Source organism: Microtus oregoni, unplaced genomic scaffold, assembly GCF_018167655.1.
Source record: "Microtus oregoni isolate MIOR12 unplaced genomic scaffold, Mior012 000011F_ref0000422, whole genome shotgun sequence".
Classification (NCBI taxonomy): Eukaryota; Metazoa; Chordata; class Mammalia; order Rodentia; family Cricetidae; genus Microtus; species Microtus oregoni.
In genome coordinates, this window is record NW_024543070.1 from 53089207 (window position 1) to 53111411 (window position 22205).

Sequence of the window (22205 nt, forward strand, 5' to 3'; positions counted from 1 at the left end):
CTGTGGTAGGACATGGGAACTGCACCTACAGAACTGCCTGAGTGGTTGCTGAGACTGTCCAGACCCCAGGTTCTTTCTGTGTGTGAGTGTACCGTATATGGTGTCCACCTGTGTGTGCAAACTTTTGTGTGCAGCTGTTCATGGAGGCTGGCGGGCAGCCTCCACTCCTCCATGGCTGTCCATCTTGATGTTTGAGAAGCAGTGTCCCTCAGATCCTGGAGGCAGCAAATGGGGCTAGGCTGGCTGGCCAGATAGCCCCAGAGGTTGGCTTTTGTCACTTCTCCAGAGCGGGAGTTACAGCTGTGTGCTGCTGCTCTGCCAGGCTTTGTATGTGGGTGCTGGGGGGTTACAGCTGTGTGCTGCTGTGTCCGACTTTGTATGTGGGTGCTGGGAGGTAGGACTCGGGTCCTTGTGCTTTTCCAGCAGATACCTTCCAACCGAGCATCTCCCCAGTACCAAGATCCAGTTTACGTTACAGAATTTGCCCTCTGCTTGTTAGTCTCTGACACTGTTCCTTGTCTCTCTGAGCTTTCGGAGTTGCAGGCGACCTTCAGCATTCCTTGGTACTGCTCCTCTTGGGGAAGCGGTGTTCCACCTTCTGTCTCCTTTGCTCTGTGTTTGTGTCCAGCTCCACCATGGCTTAACAGGACCCGGTCATTGCTTCAGAGTCTGCTTGTCTTAAATTGAGGGCATCCCCAGTGACCCCCAATCTAGATACGACTGCACCCACGCTTACCTGGGGTCAGAGCTTAACATAAGATTTGGGGAGTGGGCTCAGATGAAGAGTGGTTCCCAACATGCACTGAGTCCTGGGTTTGACCTCCAGAATTGCATAGATTGGACAGGGAGGCCCATGCCTGTAATCCCAGCACTCGGAAGGAAGAAGCAAGAGGAGCAGAAATTCAAGGTTATTTTTAGCTACATAAATGATTCACCCTCAGCCTGATAGAGACTCATCCCCCAGCCTCCCACAATGAATGAATGAATAAATAACAACAGCAAACACCATTAAGGGACATCGATCACTCCTTAGAGTTCAAACAGTATGATCATTTGTTTTTATCTCTCAGGAGGTTCCCCCTCCCCGCACAGTGTGTGTTTGAGTTTTCACATTCGTGTGTGTGCAGGTGCACTTGTGGGAGGTTATATATGCCCATGTATGTATATGCGTGCAAAGCCCAGGAGGTTATACGTTTACATGTATGCGCACATGTAGAGTCCAGAGGAAAACCCCAGTGTTCGTTCCCTGGACTCCATTTGTTTACCTTGATTTTTGGACAGTCTCTCCCTTTCTCCTGGATCTCACTGGCTTGGCCGGCTGGCTGGGCAGTGAGCCCCAGGAATCACAGCTTCCACCTCCCCAGTGCTGGGGTCACAAGCACATATCACCACAGCTGGTATTTTGGGGTTTGGGGTTTGCCTCACGCTTCCCTTCAGCACTTCCCCGGCTGAGCTCTCTCAAGCCCCCCTCCCCCACCTACCCTTTGTTTTCTTACTTTCCCCAGTGCCTCTGCTTCCCTCCTGTTTCCCCCATTAGTGAGTCTGGGCTGGATGACTCAATCAGAGAAGCCTGAACCCAGGCCCCTGCTCTGGCCTCTGGCTGGTTTATTGACCTGTAAATATTTTCCTCCAGGGTTGGCAGCTTTCCATCCCTCCTGTGGCCTTCTGGGTCTCCTTTTCACTCACCCCTCCAGGAAATTGTCTGTTTTGTTTGCCACCAATCGAAGCCCTGTGACCTTGTGACCCCAGGCACAGGGGGCTTTCTTTATTTCCTTCCTACTCCAGATTGTCCTGGTCAGGAAGCCAATCCCCCGGCTCCTAAGACATCTGACAACATTGGTGACTATCTGGGCAGTTGGTTGGGTTATAAAAACCATTATTGATCTGTGTGCGATTGGGCAGAAGAGAGCGGCTACCTAGTGATGGAATTCTCCTGTAGCCTCTGGGCAGAAGGGAGCGGCTGCCTAGTGATGTAATTCTCTTGTAGCCTCTGGGGTCTTTTAACACTTGGTCTCTGTCCCTGCACAGGGCTGGCCAGGCCACTGCAGAGAGGAGGCCCTTTGCATAGCAGTTAAGGATGCCTCGGCACAGAATGGAAACTCTTCTGCATGAACGGAAGAGGGGTGGGGTGGGGGTTCTATTCCTAATGGTGCACTATGCTAGACGGGTCCATGTCAGGGAAATTCTGTGTCAGTGCTGCCTGGCTCCTCATAGCCTGATCAGTCCTCTAGAGAGGTTTGGGGATGCTCACAGGAACGTCTGCGAGCTGATGGAGGGCTTAGAAAACAATTAGTGCAAGCCTCGTATTTTAGCTGTCAGAGAAATGAAGCTGAGAGGTTAGCTAGCCGGCTGCAAACTCAAGCCCGAGGGGAAGGGATATTGTACTCAGTCTGCAGGGAGCCTGCTCTCTCGCTTTCACTTCTGGCCTCAGGAGAATTGATGATGGGGAGACTGGGGGGCCAAGCTAACTTGGCAGCACACTCAGGTCAGCGACACACGTGCTTGGTAAAATGTTAGGAAACGGTGTAAATGCTTTGGCAAACGTACAAGCAAGATGGAGCTGTGCCCAGGCACCAGAAAGAGAGAGGATTAAAAGCAAGAGCCCAGGTCTGCCAGCTCTAAGCAGCTCTCCACATTTGCAGCCTTGGAGAACAACCTGGTTTTCCCGGGCCCTCTAGTTTAAGTGACCTGTGACAGGAAAATAGATTCTAATGCTGTCACATGGTTGGGCACATGGTGAAGAATGGGGTAGCCTGTGGCCGTGCTGCAGACTTGACCTGTCTATAGACTTCAGAAAATAGATGCTGATAAGACATAGGTGCCCTGGCCAAAGAGCAGCTATGTGTGTCAGAGCCAAAGCTGTGGGGTGGAGGAGCTCCAGAAGGTACATGTTGTGGTGATTGGGAAGAGCACACAGGATTAGAAGGTCCTGATGAGAATAAGTGCAGTAATGTTTCTGATTCATTTGGATCTGGATCTTGTAAGTTTACTTTCAAAGAGACGTGATGGGTCAGGCTAAAAATCAAGTGAACTTTTAATAAACTAAAGAAATTTTCATGTCAGGCCTGAGAAATCTTCTTCCAACTATGGAGACAGTTACACTGCTCCAGCTTCGTCAAGAGTTTTGAGTCTTACTACGAAGCCATTAAAATGAACCAGCCCACAGGGTCCACAGCCCTAAGGCATTGTGTGCAAGGCTCTCAAGCAAAGCTAAGAGCTCCTGTCCTGCAGCACTCCCAAGAAGTGGGAGCTTTGTATTTCAGCATTTAAAGGTTCTTGTGTTTGGGAAGCATTGTCAGATGAGGCCTGATGCAGATTAAAATCAGTTAAACTAATTAATAAACTATAGCTGTCAAAGTAGTTAAGAGGAAAAATGGAGAGTTTTTTAAAGATTCATTTTAAAATAAAGTAACCGAGATTTAAGAGGCAAAATGAAAGCATCAAAACGAATTTAAAATTCATATATTAAAACATTAGTAAGTTCAAGTGTTAAATTATATATAATTCATAAGGTTCATAAACAATGCATTATCATAAAAATGGTAGACTATTAAGCAGATGAAAGTAGAGCTTTAGCCAGAAGAACCTTGAGTTGCCTTTGATGAATCATAAAGTGTTCTTCTAGACGATGCATCCCGCGGTGACCTAAGGACCAAATGATACAGTAAACGCAGAGTTTGATGCCCCAAGTCACAAGGTTTCTAGTAGTTAAGCGGAAATCAAGAGAATTGTGGACAGCTATTTGACAGAGAATCAGTGAGCAAATACCTCATTGAAACAACTGAAACCCAGAAAAATTGTCAACAGCAAGCAGGCAAAGCTTGACTGAACAGGCACCTACAGACTCCTGTGACAGTCAGGCCGAGGAAACGCATCGCTGCCCAATATATGTGAACTGTCTACAAGAACCAATCCAGCTTGAATCTTGTAGAGTGAACCTTGTTCGCCTCAAAGAATCATCATTATGTAAAAGATGTTTTTTTTTTTTTCAAAGAAAAACATATGTTGTCTTTGGTGTTTTTGTCGTCCCCCCTCCCCCTTTAATGTTTGTGGGTGTTTTGCCTTCCTGTCTCTCTGTCTGGTACGTGTACGCCTGGTGCTCGTGGAAGCTAGAAGAGGACATTGAATGCCTTGGAACCGGAATCACAGATGGTTGTGAGCTGCCATGCTTGTGCTGGGGATTGGAGTTGGGTCCTCTAGAAGAGCAGCCAGTGCTCAGGATTCTCCAGCATTCAAAATTTTCCAACTCACTTTCTTTCTCTTCCCCATCCCCTCTCTCTCTTATTTAATGTGTGCATGTGTACATGGTGTGTGTGTCCTTGGTATTAAACTCAGATCATCAGGATTGGTGGCAAGCACCTTTATCCCCTGAGCCATCCTGCTGGTCTCTAAAATTCATTTTTCTTAAAAACAAACAAAGCAACAACAACAAAAAGCCCACAAAACCTTTAGAGCTGGTTAAATGGCCTAGTCAGAAGTTATTAATTTGGTCCCTGGAACCCAGATGGAGAAAGAAGAAAGAACTGTCTGCTTCCTCTAACGTCCACATGCATGTGGTGGCCAGTGTTCCCATGTGCACATGCATGTAAATAAATTAGCAGATGTGAAAAGGCATACCTTTAGAAATTCATAGGTTAAAATAAAAAGCCTTAAAGTGAATTACAAGCCACTTGAGTCTGACCAAATATAGGAAGATTAAAGTGATTTACTATGGGGCTAGAGAGAGACTTGAAGGGTGATTTCAGCTTTGACACCTTGTTGTTAATAGGGAAGGAATTAACTGTAGAAAACGGGAAATAAGAACAGAAGACGACGAATAGACCATTCCTAAAAAGACACTCAGTGTCCAAGAAACATTCTGGAAGACCTGGTGCTTGCGAGGACTTCTAAAACCACTTCCTGCACACACTGATTCCTGCACACAGCAGTGTGGTGCTTCGTCACACGCAGCTGAATGACAAGCACCGCGAAGACCCCCAAGACCAGTGCTGTCAAAGTCGTGGTGGGGGGCACCTTAACTCGGGTATGCATAGGGTACCCATCTGCAGAGACTCGGAGACGCCATAGCTCCCAGGACTTGGACCTCCACCTCCTGCAGGTACCTTTGAGGGACTTTTGAACACACACAGGACCAGCTGTGCACGCAGTCAGTAGACCCTTCGAAACCCAAATGTGGAAACGGCTCACTGCCCCTCTGCGGGGAAATGAGTAACAAAGCTGTGATTTGTTTATATAGTGGACTGTTACACAGTAATTAAGGAACGGTACCAACATAAACCAGTTTGAGTGAAAGCAGGCAACTGGAGGAGGTGGCCTGTTGAGAGAAAGTTCCTGAATCTATAAAATAATACAAACGGGATGATGGATGGTCATTCCCTCGAGGGAAAAGTAAGGGTCCAGAGACTTTCCATTGTATCCCAGAAACCTTAAATGTTCTAGGTCAAGTATGGCAAAAGGTAGCCGTCAATTTTTTATGTTGTTTGTGGAGATATGTCTAGCTTTGATTTCTGTGTGCTGTAGTATTTCAACTTTTATTGGCTTTTAATCTACCCAAATAATGGACCAAGCAATTGACGAAAAGGCAGGAGAGGGGTGGGAATTCACAACAAAAGGCTGTATTGTTAGTGAAGCTATGTAAAAATCCAAGACAACGGCTCCGAAGCTCCTGTGACCAAGAGGACAGCACCGTAATGGCACCCTCGGAGTTCATGATGCCCTAATGTTTGTGTCCTGCCACTGTGTCTGCTTGCACAGCAAAGGCCTTTGTAGGCGTCAGTAAGGTTTGTAGATGGGGAGATCACCTTGGGTTTACAGGTGACCCCAGGGTAACCCAGAGCCCTTACAAAAGGGAGGCAGAAGGACAAGAGACCACAGTAGGTGTGGGATGACGACGAAGTTAAAGAAGGAGTCTTGAGCCAAGGAGTAAGGGTGGTCCCCGGTGAGGAGCAAACACAAACAGATTCACACTCAGACCCTCAGGACAGAAGCAGCCCCACCAAGACCCTGAGTTTTGCCTTTGTGTCCCTCCTGTGTGTGCAGTAACAAACGTGTGCTGTTTTATACCGTGATGTTTTAGACGTCTGTTAAGAGTGGTTCTAGGAAATCAGTGTATGTCGAAGAAGATTGCTGTTTTCTTACAAACCTTTCACCATGTGGCCAAAACACGATCGGAATAAAAATGACGCACCTCACTAAGGAAAATTACAGAGTGGCTGGTGATCGACCTGAAAAGTAAAACAGGAAGGTCTGTGTGAAGAAAGTTAGAACTCTCTTCTGCGGATGAGGTCCAAAGTAGGAACTGGGACTGCACTGCTCCAGTGCCTTCCAGAACTTAGCCCGACCTGCACCCACACCACAGGCCTTTCTCCATTAGAGATCGGATGTCTGCAAGGAACGTAATAAGGTGGTTCAGAATTTAATTTAAGAGAAAATGCCACCAAAGTAGCAGCTGTCACTATTGAGGTCAACATGTGCATGCCTCATTGTGACTTAACAGATGTGCCGTGATGTTGTAATGGGCACTAGGAAGGTGGAGGGGCATGATAGAGCTCCTTTTACAGAGAGACAGCAGTCAGGGAACACCTTCCGAGGAGCCACACCATGGGTCTAGTTAATGCTGTGGGTTTTGTCAGTGATTTTCACACTTATAAGGGTCCCCAGCCAGGTATGACAGCAAACAGCTGTAATCCCAGTGCTCTGGAGTTTGAGACAGAAGGTTCATGCCCAGCCTGGGCTACATGAGACCCTGTCTCAAAAAAAAAAATAATAATGATAATAAAATAAAACCCAAAAGACCTTAGACAGTATGGAAGGGCTACAGTGTGCCCTCCAGAGCGAAGGTGTGTATCAGAGAGGCTTTGTCCAGGCATGCGTCTCAGGGCTGTGGCCAGGACATGAACATAAATGTCTCAGTTATATGCATTCAATCAAGTCTTCTAAAACAGAACCACTTGCCATTCATGCCAAAACCTGTATTCCAGCCAGCACTTGGGAGGCTGAGGCAGGAGGATTGCTGTGAGTTAGAGGCCAGCCTAAGCTACATAATGAGTTCCAGGCCAGCTTGGGCTAGTGTGAGACCTGTCAGAGAAACAGTCATAAGCAAAATACAGAAGGCCAGATCACGTCTAAGATTGCCATGCGCAAATAGGATGGCAAAGTGTGACCAGCGGCCCTCAAACCAGACCGTGTGTCCGCAGAAGCCATCACTTGAGTTCACTGACTCGGTGTTCCAAGCAGTATTTTAAGCAAGTGCCGTATGCAAATGAGAATGGACACTGTCCCCCTCAACGATCTTTCGCAGGAGCCCAGGCCCTTCTTCCTGACCTTACCGTGTTTGCACTCTGTGACCCCATCCCCTGCAGGTTACTTCCTGAATTTTCTGGAGCCAGTCAACAATATCACCATTGTCCAGGGCCAGACGGCCATCTTGCACTGCAAGGTGGCGGGAAACCCACCCCCCAACGTGCGGTGGCTGAAGAACGATGCCCCGGTTGTGCAAGAGCCACGCAGAGTCATCATCCGGAAGACAGAATATGGCTCGAGGCTGCGGATCCAAGACCTGGACACGACAGACACAGGCTACTACCAGTGCGTGGCTACCAATGGGCTGAAGACCATCACGGCCACCGGAGTTCTGTATGTGCGGCTCGGTGAGTGGGAACAGCAGAGGTGGATGCTAGCAGGTAGCATCGTCAGTGCGGAGCACGGGATGTGTTTGAATTTTGTAGCTGAGCATGCACAGGTCAGCAGAAATCCAGGAAAACACCCCAGGGGCCTCCCGTGTGGAGCTCAGGAGCTCCTGAGCCTGTCTATGGTAGGAAAGGAGAATGATCCCAAATGGAGCAGTGTGTAAACACAGGCCGCAGGAAAGCACCCCAGACACACAAGGTGAGCAGGGATGAGTTTAGCAAGGCCACGCGGCCGGACACCAGGCCGCAGGATTTTGGTGACAATGCCACAGACTGCAGAGGCCAGAGCCTAAGACCGCAACGACTCCACTGCACTGGCCAGGGCTCGCCTGCTGCTTTTTCTGTGGTTCTTTCCCAAGTGCACACCCGTCACACATGGATAAAGCTGGCTCCCCTGGGCAGGAATATAGGACACATATACACATGGAGCAATAGGATAAAATGGCAGCAGTAAACGATCCCTCTTTGATCCAGCAATGAATGTCTTGGGCCTGTCATCTGGGCTCACATTAGAGCCAGCTCTAAGGAGTGGAACAGATTTTTGTGGTTAAAGTTTAGATGAGGAACGAGCAGGGACAGGAAAACTGCCCACTTGTGCTCATATACAGAAAGTTCTGTTTCTAGGGTGTCTGGCATGTCCTCATGAGTGGAAGGAGAGTCCAAAGCCTCAGAACAGCTGGCCACAGAGGAGCTGCTGGGCTGCCCGTGTTTATCACTGGCCATGTGAATAACTTGTTGTTTTGTTTGACGTTTTAGGTCCGACACACAGCCCGAACCACAATTTCCAGTAAGTATCTATCTCTGGACACTCGACTGACATCCTGAGCATTTCTCTTAACATGAGAATCTAGGGTGAGAACCCTACAATGGCTGTGCCTATATTCCTGAGTTTGCTGGAAGCTGGCTCGGAACTCAGATAAATGGGCGTTTAATTGGTGTTGGGAAACTTACAGTATCGTAAAAACAGATGTGAATTGCTTTTAGCTACCGTGATTGTACAGAGCAATGGAATGGGATCTCTAAACCTGCTAACCAGATTCCCACGGGGGTGTTTGTGGACGTGGAATTCATTCTCATTTTGCAATCTAGCACCACAATCTGCAGTTCCTGTATTTTTTTTTCTGGGATTAAAGATTGAACCCAGGGTCTTGCACAGGCTCTGCTGTTGATCTGTATCCCTACCACCCCCCCCTCACCCCCGCCCCCCCCCCCCGTGCGCCTGCAGTTTATAGGTGTGCCCTGAGCCTTAGGACCCCTCTGTAGCAGGTTCTCACATCCGTCTTAAGGAGGAGTCTGAGGCTCATGGGTCTTTAGGGAGTTCTTGATGGATTCTGGCCTTGAATTTGGGCCTTTCATTTCCCTGTAAAACACCACTCCTCCGCAGCCCAACCACTTGGGAATGTCTCTACACTGTGGCTCTCTAGGTTTTTCTCTGCCTGGAGAGTTACTCTTTCCATTGCCTGAGTGGCAATCATTCTTCCCCATAAGGCCCTTCAGATCTCTGAGCAGAACTTGTTCACTGGTTCCCATTTCCACATGGCCTTGGGACCCACCAGGTGATGAACATGTTGAGGTCACAGTGTGACTTGGAGGAGTTAGTTCTCTTCTTCCATCCTAGGGATCCTAGGGATTAGAACTCAGACTTGGGCAGGTCTCTCTACTCACTGAGCCATTTAGCCAACCCCTAGGTGGCAATAAACATTTTCCTTGTTTATGAAGAATTCCTGGGCTTTTCGTGTTGTGTGTTTTTACGGAATATCCCAGTTTCCTTGATCTACTCTGATTAATCTCTGTTTAGGTTGCACTAATAGTGAATTCACAGAGCAATGGGTGAGAAGTGAGTTTTCCTCTCAGAACCACTCCCTCCTGCCTTGCTCTAAAGTATCCCCAATGTTTTATGATGAAATATGTCAAACACGAAGTGTTGGGGGAGTTTTAGAGCAAGCATGCAGGCACTACCAGCCACAACCAAGCCCTCACAAATCTGCTGGCTTTATTGTATCTTTCTACCACCATCCATCCATCCATCCATCCATCCATCCATCCGATTTCTTCCTTACTTCACAGTGTGTTGCAGATAGCTTCACACCTGTCCCGAAACACTTTGATGTGGATACCTACAGTGTTTACCCTCTATAGTGTTTACAGCTAGCAATACAGATACAAAGGTGACTGTAGCTTTCACAATGGCAACATTCTGCTCCAGAACAGATTTCCTGTTGTGGGATGACGTCACAGATTTAGAATATTAGGGTGAGCTAGTTATTCTCTTAACTTAGTGCTGAGTCAATCTGACTTTGAATGTAATTAATTCATTCTTAAATTGCCAAATGAAAACGTGTACAGCCAGGCCTCTTGGTACAGGGTTGTAATACCTGCTATGTGGGAAGCTGAGGCAGGAGGAGAGTTCAAGGCTAGCCTGGGTTTCAGAAGGAATTTAGGGCTAGCCTGGGCAATTTTGTGAGACTTTGTACTTAAAACAAAACGACCAGAGCCCTTGCCTAGCATTCTTAGGCCTTAGGTTCGATTCCAGATACACCACACAAAATAATGAATAAATAGAATAAACACTAAAATTTGTCTAAGAGTGTAGCTTGATTGACAGTAGAAGTTTTAGCATGCAAAACACACTGGGGTCAGACCCCAGCACCAAAAACTTACATGTGTTTACAGACTACAGCATGATGTCTTGATATATTTACATGTTGTAGAATGACCTAATCGGGCCAGTTAGTATATGCATTATCTCACATAATTACCGTGTGTGTGTGTGTGTGTGACACGAACAGGTAAAATCTGTTAGCAATTCTTAATTATACATTGTTCTTAACTATACTCATCATATTGTAAATAGGTTGCTTGGTCTAGGTTATTGTCATGCCTAATTGAAATCTTTCATGCTATCATCAGCATTCCCTCAAGTTGTTAACTCCAGTCTCTGGTGGCTGCCATAAGTGGACAGAGAACTGTCTTTGATTGTATCCCTGTCACTGAGATGGTGGCCCTTTCTGTGGCCATGACTTCGTTCTTCCTATTGATTTGTTTGTTTGTTTGTTTTTTCTAGACAGGGTTTCTCTGTAGCTTTGGAGCCTGTCCTGGAACTAGCTCTTGTAGACCAGGCTGGCCTCGAACGCACAGAGATCCACCTGCCTCTGCCTCCCAAGTGTGGGGATTAAAGGCATGCGCCACCACTGCCCGGCTTTCCTATTGATTTTGACAGTCTTATACTAACCTTTGTAACCATTTCTCCAGCAATTCAGCAAAATGAAAAGCAAAATGGTGAACTTACTACAGTAAATAATCCCTTGGTTCTTTATGTGTTCTAGAAGTGACCAGTCTGTCCTGCTAAGTGGCTCCTTTGTGGGTCTGTTTCCTTGACAGACACATAGTCTTCCTGGCTGCCCTCGGGTCGGTTGGTCTGTCCTGTAGGTGTAGAAGGCAGGACAGTGACTGACAAGGGAGGCTGAGTTCATCCTGCCAGAGGGTGATATGGGGGGAGCTGTTGTTGGTCCTTACACAGGAAGGTGACTGGCTGTCCCATGCTCCCTCCCTGCCTTCTGTCCTCAGAGCACATGTTGGTACTGGCAGCCTGCGGCTTCTGCGGCTGTGCAGCGCAAGACAGGTGGGTATCCTAGGTGGTTGAGGGATTTGCCACCCTTCTGTGTGCCTTCAGTTGGTGGTGAGGAAGGTGTGTGTTGGTAATAAAAACTTTAGAAAGGGTGGCGCCTTCCTTTCCTGTAGGCTTACGCAGGTATAGTTGGGATGATGCCCAGGGGATCATGAATGCCTGACATTTCCTACGTGGGCTTGATTTTGTTTACGCTGTGTTAACTTAGCGGTGGCTCGTGTTCATTATAATCAGCCCATATACCCTCAGACCACGAATAATTAAGGTGGGCAGCAGTGAGGCTCCCTGGAGCCTCAGCGTTAGAGCCCCATCCTCATTCTGTTGTCCTCTGCCAACCTTGAAGGGCATGGGTGTGTGAGTCACACTGCTTCGAGAAAGTGCCTTATGCTTTTGAATGGTTCAAAAGTAAACTAAGCTAGTTCTCGGTACTTTGAAAGTCACCATCAGAGCCATGTCCTAAGCCCTACTATTTCCTGACTTATTTGGATACTAAGCATATCTAAGACTGCCCCCCTCTTCTCCAGCAGCATGCTTGTGGCCCCAGAATCCTCATTCCCAAGTCTAGCTTACCCGGTGGTCTGCAGACCTGGGACCTCAGTCGAATAATGAGTGTCTGTCTCCCTGCGCCTGGCTCAGTCAGGTGCACCAGTGTGTCTAAGCCGAGCACCATTGACTTGTACCCCAGTTCTCCTGCTGCTTTTTCAGGAGAATGTTCTTAAGTCTAGTTCAGACTTTATCCTAATTACAGGAAAAAAATAACACGCTTAAAAACAATTTAAGTCGCACTGACAAGCCGGTGGCTACAGATGACTTCAGACGCCAGGCTGATTTATTGTAAGGGGCATGCTCAGCAAAGGATCCTAGACCAGCAGTCCTCAGAAGCTCAACTCAGCCTCACGTGGAGCATGGAGGAGGGGCACTGGTCTCAATTTTTAACATACAGCGCCTTGCTATCATAGGAAGCATAACTCATGGGCTAGGGAGATGGCCCTGTGGATAAAAATGCTAGCTATGCAACCATGAGAGCCTGAGTTCAAATCCCCAGAACCCATGCAAAACCTGGACGTGGTAGTGTGTGCATCTGCAATCCATTGTTTTTATGAGATGGAAGGAGGGGCTAGGAGAGTCTCTGAAGCTGATAGGTCAGCTAGCCTGGCATATACAGTAGCGAGCAGCAGACACCCAGTTCTGAAAAAGGTGGAGGACAAAGATTTGCCCTCCTCAGCCCCTCGTGTGTGTCAGCATCACCCGTGTTAGCCACGCAGTGGGCACCAGGCCACTGTGTGCTGTTTTTCGTGCTGATGGAATATTTGGACCAAGTAAAAAATTGCTGACCTACTATGTAATCCCAGCCCTTGGGATGCTGAGGCAGGACAGCCCCTGAGAGTTCATAGCCAGCATGGACCACAAGAGTGAGTTCAGAATTAGCCTGGACTAAACAGAAAGGCCCTGTCATAGAAAGAAACAGACAAATCAAAATAAAGCAAAAATTAATGGCTTGTAAAATTCTGAGTTAAAAATGCTTTGTGGACTATTCATCCTCTGCAGTCACTTAGAGAGGTGTGATTCTTCCCAGGGATGACTATCAGGAAGATGGCTTCTGCCAGCCCTACCGGGGGATCGCCTGTGCGCGTTTCATCGGGAACCGGACTATTTACGTGGACTCTCTCCAGATGCAGGGGGAAATTGAAAACCGAATCACAGGTACGGAGCACACAGTTCCCTCAGGACACGGCTAACACCTATGCAGGCACCCATGCGTGTGCACAGTTGGTCGCCACTCTCCTGTTTTATGATGTCTCTTGCAGTAGGAAATAGAAGGTCTTTCGTAGAAACGGTTGCACTTGCTAACGGGTTTTGCCCTAAAATACCCCCAGCTCATGTGTTTACGTTAGCATGTTAGTTTCGTTTCCCTCAGAACTAAACACTTCATAAAGAAATGTTTCTTTGTGTCACGTGTAACCCGTCACTGGTATGTGGGTTCACACGGGTTGGTGACATGAAGACTCAGACACAATGAGAATGAACCCCTCTGCCTCTGTAGGGGGCACAGTGCCTTTCCTTCCCTTGCTCTTGGCATCTTTATTTTTTCCTGTATTTACACTTTAGCTAGTAGATTTCCACATCTCAAAACAAACTTGTCTGAATCGTCCAAGGATACAATGCCAGGTGCAAAGACTTGGTTCAGGTGGTGCTAGGTTTTCCAGGTTTCCCCTAAATCAAGTTTAGCATGGACTTTGTATCCATGGGAAACTCTCAAGATTCACATAGGGCAACAAAAGGTATTTGTAACACAAAGGAAGCCCTAGGGGCTGGGTGAAAACTCCGGAGCCAGGGCAGGTGTAATCCAGCAGGAGTTCATGGCTAGCAAGGGTGACTCGCTAACCCTCTGGTGCAGGCCAGCATTAATTCCTGCCACTTCTTTGGTTCTCAGCTTCAAGACTGAGGTCCCAAGCTACATGGCACCAGCCTGTTGAGGTTCCCTGGCTTCTTCACATCACAGTGGGAGCCATTGTGGTGGGAGCCGAGGCTCCCACAAGGGGCTGCAGTTGGTCCCCTGTTGAGTGGCCTACAGGGGAGAAAGACAGACGTGCCATGTAGAGAGAGCTGGGGTAGAGAGTTTATTTAGTGGGTTATGGATGGAGAAGGGAAGGGGAGAGGAGGAGAAGAGAGAGGCAGAAGCTGCCTCTCCAGAATAAGAGGAGAGACAGAGAGAGAGAAGGAGGGGGGACTTCAGAGGAGGGGGGGGAGATCCTCTTGCCTTGGCTGAAGGGAGGGGTTGGGAGTAGGTGGAGCTTGTCTCTTAAAGGGGCAGGGTACCCAGGCCAGCTGATTACAACATAAACCACAGTAAACAAATACAGATTGTTTGGAATGCACACACATTCACAACCCGACCGGGCCAGGGGTATCAGGGGCACTGACGTCATGGTCACTTTCAATCTGCTTGAATGTCGCTCTGGATTTTCCTGGATTCCTGCATCAGCAGCTGTGCCATGTCTGGTCCACAGGTACGCAGTCTGGTACCAGCTACTTGGGAAAGGAGACAGTGATGGGCAGAGGAGATGAGGCAGTGAGCGAGCGAAGCCGCAGGCCTTAGCTCCAGAGAACAAAGACAGGATTCCGGAGACCTGGTTCTGGGTCTGTATGGTGGAATAGGTCAGACAGGAAGCGAAGCTGTGCTTCTCAGTGTCTTGAGGACCTTGCCAACTGACTGCTGTGAGATCTCTGCATCCTCCTTGGGTCCCTTGGTGGGGTCTTGGTCAGAAGAAGCTCTAGAAAGAAAATGAGTCAGATGGAATCCCGCAGCCCTGCTCCCTTTTCTTCGCCATGCTCCAAGGGGGATGCCTTCTTCCTCCTCAGACTCTGAGGGAGCAAAGCTGTGGGGGAGGGGCACAGGTACCCATCTCCCCTCTTTAGTTGGATGCTTTCTGTGGAGTTATTGACCAGGCTTCATGTTAGAACCAGGGATGAGGTCTGGTGCCGAGGTTGCTTGGAGAGAGGACGGCAGAGCCCTGCCCTGGCAGTAGCATGGGGTGGCATGAAGCTTAAGGTGGAAAAACGCCCTTGTTGACTCAGAGGCTGAGTCCATGGTCCCCACAGAGCCTACATGACCTGTGTAAGCCATGTAGGTGAGAAAACTCTGTGAAGGAAGTGTTGGCGCTCTTACCAGAAACATGTTCGAATGGCATCTCAAGCAACAGTGAAGCCTCGGGGTTTGGTGACAGATTGCTTCATGCTTATGACTCCGCATAGGCAGGGCCCATCTGCTCCGCAGACGCAGATTCCAGTGGGCTTTGAATCATTAGCTCCAGAACCAGCATGACGCCGCCGAGCTTGTTCCCCACTGGCTTTGCTGGTTCAGCAGGCACGGGCTCTTTCAGGCAGAAATCTATTAAAAATGTGATATAAAATCACCTCAGACGGTGCACAAGAGGCCGATGGGAAACAAGTAAATTCCGTATTGAGTCTGGTTTCCCCACCAGAGATCTCACTAAGCATATGCACACATTTTAGAATCTGGGTGTGTCCCTAAGCAAAAATACTCCCAGGCTCTTTCACAGAGCTGGTGGGTTTGGGGACGCAGCATTCACCTTCATAGATCAGCACACTCGAATTTGCCTCCTCAGGTTTGCTTCATTGAAAACCTTTAAGTACCCGTGAGAGAAGCCACGTGCCCTGACATCCTTGAGTTAGTTTTCAAAACGATACCCTTAGACTCCCGATGAATTTGACATTCTCCTAATTGGCAAACGCTGAGCCTAGCTAGGCCTACGACTGACCTGCATGCCATTATCTCTTCCTCTTTGCTTACAAGATCAGAGAGAGGACCAGAAAACTGGGATAGCCATGCAGCCTGGCTTCACAGCTGCTCTGAAAAGGGGTCAAGTGAGCCATTGGAGGTGGAGGCCGGCGCTTTCAGCTCTTGGGAGGCTGAGGCAGGAAGATCAAGAGACTGAGGCTAGGCCGAACTCTGGAGCCTTTCTGGATGGCAGAGGAGGGTGTAGAATAAGGAGTTTCTAAATGTGTGGCTTTTTATCGGGGGACAGACTTTTGGCTGTTCTGATGATCTGAAGGGCCTGGCTTCTGCTGAACAAGCGCTTTAACGCTGGCGCTACCCCCAGCCTGACACACAGAACTGTGATGTCACTCTAGATTGGCTGACTTCCGAGGACACAACTGTGTAGACCACATGTCTTAGTCGTGGTTACTGTTGCTGTGATGAAACTCCAAAAGCCACTCGTGGAGGAAAGGGTTCCACAGCACTGTTCATCATCCAAAACTGTGAGGCGGGAACTCACACAGGGCAGGAGCCTGGAGGCGGAGCTGATGCAGAGGCCCTGGAGGGTGCTGCTTGCTTTCTTGCTCCCCACGGCCTGTGCAGCTTGCTTTCTTATAGAACCAAGGTCACCAGCCCCGGGATGGCACCACCCACAATGGGCTAGGCCCCTCCCCATTAATCACTAATTTAAAAAATGTCCTACAGGCTTGCCTACAGCCTGATCTCATGGAGGTGTTTTCTTACTCGGGGGTCCCTCCTCTGAGATAGCTTTAGCCTGTGTCAAGTTGATGTAAAACTATCCAGCCACATTTGCATGGCTGTATCCTGTGTGGAGCTTGGCCAATGGATGGCATTCAGACTGGGCAAAGGTGAGGGCAGGGGCTGTGGAAGCGCCCTCCCTGCCTAGAGCTGGATCCCACCCGTCTTTTAGGTACTATGTGAAGTTTGTTTAATGTGTGTGGTTTCACCTAATCACCTTACAAATAAAGAAACAGGTCCACAAAGGATGGAGGGACCAACTGTCACTTGAAAACAGTAAATGAGAATGGGCTGGAACCAGACTCACCAGCTGCTACTGGGGCCTGGGCCTGTATCCTGGGAATAAAGGAGCGGCAGCAGCGCCACCTGCTGGCCATATCTGATAGTACACACAAATGTGGACTAGAGGCCTGAGCGCCCCAGTGGAGGAACCCTACTGCTTCAGTTCCCCACTTCTTCTGCATACCTAATCCCCACCTCTGATGCTCTGTGCCTGGGCCTCTGTGGTGAGCGTGGTTTACCCCAGAAGACCTCTTGCTTAGAGCCCTGCTTCTTCCTGTGCTTTGTTCTACAGCCGTAGGCTCTGTAGCCTGCGCTGTAGCCCACACCCATACTAGATGCTCAGGAGATAAATCCTAGAGCTGGGTGTTAGGTGGGGTGAGGCCAAGGCTCCAGGGCTGGAATTAGGTGAAGGTCATGTTGTCCAGTGCTCAGAGTCGCCAAAGAAGTGAGAGGTGGGGGGTGGGGTTCAGGATTGTAGAGCGGGTCACCGAGGGTGCTAAGGTTGTGGTTTGGGCAAAGCTTAGAGGTGTTGGCATACAAAAGAGTTCCACGATAGCCCAGAATGGAGTATAACAAAGGTTTATTTATTTGGGGATAAACTCAAAGAAAGAGTTGCGATCCTCAGTCCTCTGCTTGCACTGGGAACTAAGACCAAATCCAGAGACCACGCCCAAAGTGGGCCGGTATCTTAAAGGCTATTGGTTGATTTAGAGTGATGATTCTGTTAGGGCACAGGTGTACATCAGAGTTTGTCAGAAAGTGTATGTGTCTGGAATAGGATAATGGGGGTGCGGAGCAGTGTTTCAAGATGGGCACCCAGGTTAGGGGTTGCAGCTCCATGATGGGTTGCGGGAGTCCAGGCAGAAGTCAAGCAGGTGTCCGGGAACCCAGAGGTGGGGACTGAGTGGGGGCTATCTTGGATGGGGGGGGGTGCAGTTGAGAGGGTGGAGAGGATCAAGTACCAAGGGTAGGGGCTTGAGGGTTTGTGTTAGGGATGGGACAGATCAGAGACCAGGTGGCATGGCTGATCAAAGGCCTCGGGCAGGGGCGGGGCTGCGCTACCGCTCACAGGAGTCTCTTTTCCCCGCAGCTGCCTTCACCATGATTGGCACCTCTACACACCTGTCAGACCAGTGCTCACAGTTCGCCATCCCTTCCTTCTGCCACTTTGTCTTCCCTCTGTGCGACGCTCGCTCTCGGGTGCCCAAGCCACGAGAGCTGTGCCGGGATGAGTGCGAGGTCCTGGAGAATGACCTGTGCCGCCAGGAGTACACCATCGCCCGCTCCAACCCGCTCATCCTCATGCGGCTGCAGCTGCCCAAGTGCGAGGCGCTGCCGATGCCCGAGAGCCCTGATGCTGCGAACTGCATGCGCATCGGGATTCCTGCCGAGAGGCTGGGTCGCTGTGAGTGTCCTGAGGGTGCGCGGCTGAGGGTCCAGGACAAAAACAAAAACAACAACAAACACCTCTATGCTTCCCCAAAGCCCCTATGCCCTACTAAAGCAGGGCCGGGACCACAGCCAGAGCCCACAGTGCAGACAGTCCCAGGACCGCCCTCTAGTGGTTGTGAACTACCGATTGGGAATTAAGCTGCCCCAGGCTCTCATCTGGGTCCTTCTCCTTGATCCTGGAATTTCCTAAGTGAGTGTGATCTTGGTTCCTACTCCTAGCGATGTTGAGAGCGTTGGGGTGGCAGGGCCAGCCTCCTAGCCTGTTTAATGGTCTCCAGGCTCCTGCACCCCTTAGTCTCCTTAGCCCCAAGGATTTCTTGCTTTGGACAACTTTCAAGAGCTTAGACAGCCCATGTACCCCTAGAGAAGGGAATGGGGGCTGACCAGCTTTCCTAGGTGCCTGTCCTTGGACCGTCTGACCTCAAAGAAGGGGACTGTCCCATTCTTCTGAGATCTGACCTGGTGGGGCCTTTCTTTGGGCCCACACAGGGCAGCGGCATGCTCCCCATCTCTCCTCCATGACAGCATACCCCGTGTTTCCCCGCCTTCCCCAGTCTGGGGAAGTTTAGTCAACTCCATGATCCCTGGCAGGAGGGACAGAGGCCAGTCAGGGTAGATCTAACATGGCTCTGCCAGCATCAGTGAGGAAAGCCATTTCCTCATAGCATTGAAGACTTCAGCGGTGCTTCCAAAACAGATGGGGAGACCCAGGCCTGCGACTTCCTTTCCTGTGGACCTCAGGGATATTTAATATCTGTAGTTCACGTGGGTGGTACAAAAGTGGCAACTCCTTGCCAGGGCAGTCAGGTCCTTGACCCAGCGTGGCATACATCCACACCTTGACATTGGGTTTACGCTGTGACCCAAGCAAGAGGCTGAAACTCACATACTCTCTGTGCCTATGACGGTGATAACATCACTAACCTCGTGAAGTTGGATGGAGCCTGAGTTAAGAATTAGACTTGTCTTAGGAGAGCATTTGTAGTAAATACATGTGAAGCTTAACTTTCACATCCCGGGTTCTAGCGTGTTCTCACATGTAGATGAGCCAGACTCTCAGTGGGCAGCAGAGGTGGCCGATGGGGTTGTAGGACCAGGCCTGGGACTTGGCCCAGTTCTTTATATGGGTCCATTCTGCTTCTAGAACAAGCGAGCATGAGGCTGTTGTTGGTATCAGCATTCTGCCCTGGGCATGGGTGTGGGTGCCTGGCGGGTCTCAGGGCAGGAGCAGCTGCAGTAGGTGTCCTTCCTGCATGTGTCCCTGTTTTACCTTCCATGTCACTGATGGGCTTGGGACTTGGTTACTGCTTCTAGTGCTCCTTCTCCAGGTCATGTGTCAAACCCTAAGTCTTTTGGATTTCCTGCAAGGAGGCAGAGTAACTTTGTCGTTCCTTTCTGGAACCCCACCCCCACACTCCCACTCCCGAGGGCAGCAGGGCTCTGTCTGCAGGCTGCCCTGCTTGCGGGATTGCCAGCGTCCCTGGGTGCTCAGGCCCCTAACTCTCTGCTTCTCTCAGATCACCAGTGCTACAATGGCTCCGGTGCTGATTACAGGGGCATGGCCAGCACCACCAAGTCAGGCCACCAGTGTCAGCCTTGGGCTCTGCAGCACCCTCACAGTCATCATCTGTCCAGCACGGAATTCCCAGAGCTGGGAGGAGGCCACGCCTACTGCCGGAACCCCGGGGGCCAGATGGAAGGCCCGTGGTGCTTTACGCAGAATAAAAACGTACGCATGGAACTGTGTGCCGTACCCCCGTGTAGTATGTATTCTCTCTCTCTATTTTTTTAAAAAAAATGTTGACTGTTGAGTTTGCCTGTAATAAGAGTTTGGGGTATTTATTGCCAGAGGACAGCGGGGACCCTCCTGTCCCTTCTTACCATCACTATCATTTGTTTTAAAGAAAATTGAAATACCAGACCATCATAGGATGTTTTAGGATATGAAAAGTCTGAACACTGTGCTGGGCAGCCCTAATCTCACCAACCAGTGGTAACTGCTGTGTGTATTCTAGAACCTTCCTCCCATCAGGTCCCTGTGTGTGTGTGGTCCTGGGACATTCAATTTGACACCTGGGTTCTCTCTTCAGCGTGACTGCCCAGGGTTTTCTAAGCTTGGCAGAAGTAATTCTCCGTACCCCTTGTCCCATTTTCTTGGGTCCCACGCATACGACAGAGTAAGGAGACAGTAGATTTCAGGTCTCGGCATCCCCCAAGGTGTCTCTGTTATGTCATGAATGAAAGATAGACGTGCAATTACTGGTTTAAAACCTCAGTTGTTGGAGCTAGAGAGATGGTCCAGAGATTAAGAGCACTGGCTGCTCTTCCGGAGGACCCTGGTTCAGTTCCCAGCACCCATATGGCAGCTCACAAGCGTCTGTAACTCCAGTTCCAGGGCATCCAACACCCTCACACAGACACACATGTAGACAAAATAACAATGCATATAAAAAATAAAAAGGAACCATCAAAAAAATTTTAAAAAATCAATAATCAACTATGTCTGAGTGCCCCACCCGTCTGAGGAGCCTGGAGCCACCGCCTTTATCCATCACCAGTCTGGGAGGACTGAGCCACACCTCTTTAACATGTGTTCACTTGAAGGAACGCTCCTTGAGAATGAAAATTCGTGACATTTCCTCCAGGTGAAATCTAGTCCTGAGGGAACGCTTTAGCTCCATAAAGCCTTTCCTCTGAGAAATGGTCCCACAAGGCCTGCCGGGGAAAATCCTGACTAGTAGGACTTGAGTATGCAGGGTCTCAGCCATTCAACTCTTGCCATTGTCCTGGGCTGAGTTTTAGAAAGATGGAGGTCGGGCTTTTGACAATGATTTCCTCAGATCTGTGGGGGTGTTCAGGTAGGAGACATTTTGATAAGCAGCTTTTATTTTGTAATTTAAAAATAAACTAAAAAATATATATAGGTTATTGAACCTGGGATCCTGGGTTACAGAAAGGTCTGCATTCTTGGGACAGAAACGCAAGGGGCCTCTTGCAAGAATTGCTAATGAGAGCCAGGTACATGAGAGGCCCCAGGGTGGCCCGATGGCTTTGCAGGGAATGGGATACGGGTAAAGGGGCCTGTATCTGTCCGTCCTGACAGAGAGCAAAACAGCTTCCTGTGCTCCAGAGCCAGCAGGGAGTATAGGCAACATGGTTCTATTTACAGCCATTTCCCGGCTCACCTTAGGAAAGCGCACTTTGGGTATGCCAGAAGAGTTAAGTGTAAGTTACCTTGTACACTCCAGCTGAAGCCACACACACAAAAGTTTGAGCACCGATCCATCAGCAGTAAGGCAGCCTTTGTGCCAAGCATCTCTATGAATAACGACCTCCCTTTTTTTTTCTTTTCCTTTCTTTTCTTTCTTTTTTCTTTCAAGACAGGGTTTCTCTGTAGCTTTGGAGCCTCTCCTGGAACTCACTCTGTAGACCAGGTTGGCCTCGAACTCAGAGATCCACCTGCCTCTGTCTGAGTGCTGGGATTAAAGGTGTGCTCCACTATCACCTGGCTACCTTCCCATCTTTCTAATACTGTCTCCCCCCCCCCCCCCAGTGAGCATGTGTTGTGTTGGTAATTTTTAAACAAATATAAAACAAACGAGCCCATTGCTATGTGGGCAGGATGCATGTTTCTTCTCTTGGGGGTGAGGGGGTGGAAACTCCCCCACTGCCTTTAGTTTTGTTTCATGGCGCTGTGCATGCACTATGATAAAATACTCTTAGCAAAAGCAATTTAGGGTAGAGTGGGTTTTTCCGGCTTCTAATCCCACGTCAGTCCATCATTGCAGTGAAGTCGGGCGGCAGGATCTGAAGCCACCAGGCACATCACAGGCAGCAGGAGCAGGGAGGGATCAGTGAGGACATGCCAGGGCTCAGCTCGCCCTCTCCATCATATTCAGTCCAGGGTTCCCAGCCCAGGCAATGGTTTTCCCACACCAACTCTCTTAATCAAGAGAGCCCCTTAATCCAGATAGTCTCACAGGGGTTTCTAGAGGCTTGCAGCCCAGGTATCTGGCTGGTGATACAAATCATCACACCTATGCTAAGAATAAAAACAGAATTGGAGTCTGATTTCTCTCCCCTCCCCCCACTCTGGACTTGTGGAACATTCTGG

At 49.2% G+C, this 22205-nt stretch overlaps 1 protein-coding gene across 1 annotated transcript in view; it reads left to right on the forward strand.

Annotated features, from left to right (window-relative positions):
- LOC121453485 (tyrosine-protein kinase transmembrane receptor ROR2) overlaps positions 1-22205 on the forward strand; it is a 182551-nt gene that overhangs the window by 155080 nt on the left and 5266 nt on the right. Inside the window, exons 3-7 of the mRNA XM_041660300.1 lie at positions 7362-7649; positions 8445-8475; positions 12893-13020; positions 17730-18044; positions 19609-19854. Coding sequence (XP_041516234.1) covers positions 7362-7649; positions 8445-8475; positions 12893-13020; positions 17730-18044; positions 19609-19854 — 1008 coding nt within the window. The remainder of the gene's footprint in view (positions 1-7361; positions 7650-8444; positions 8476-12892; positions 13021-17729; positions 18045-19608; positions 19855-22205) is intronic.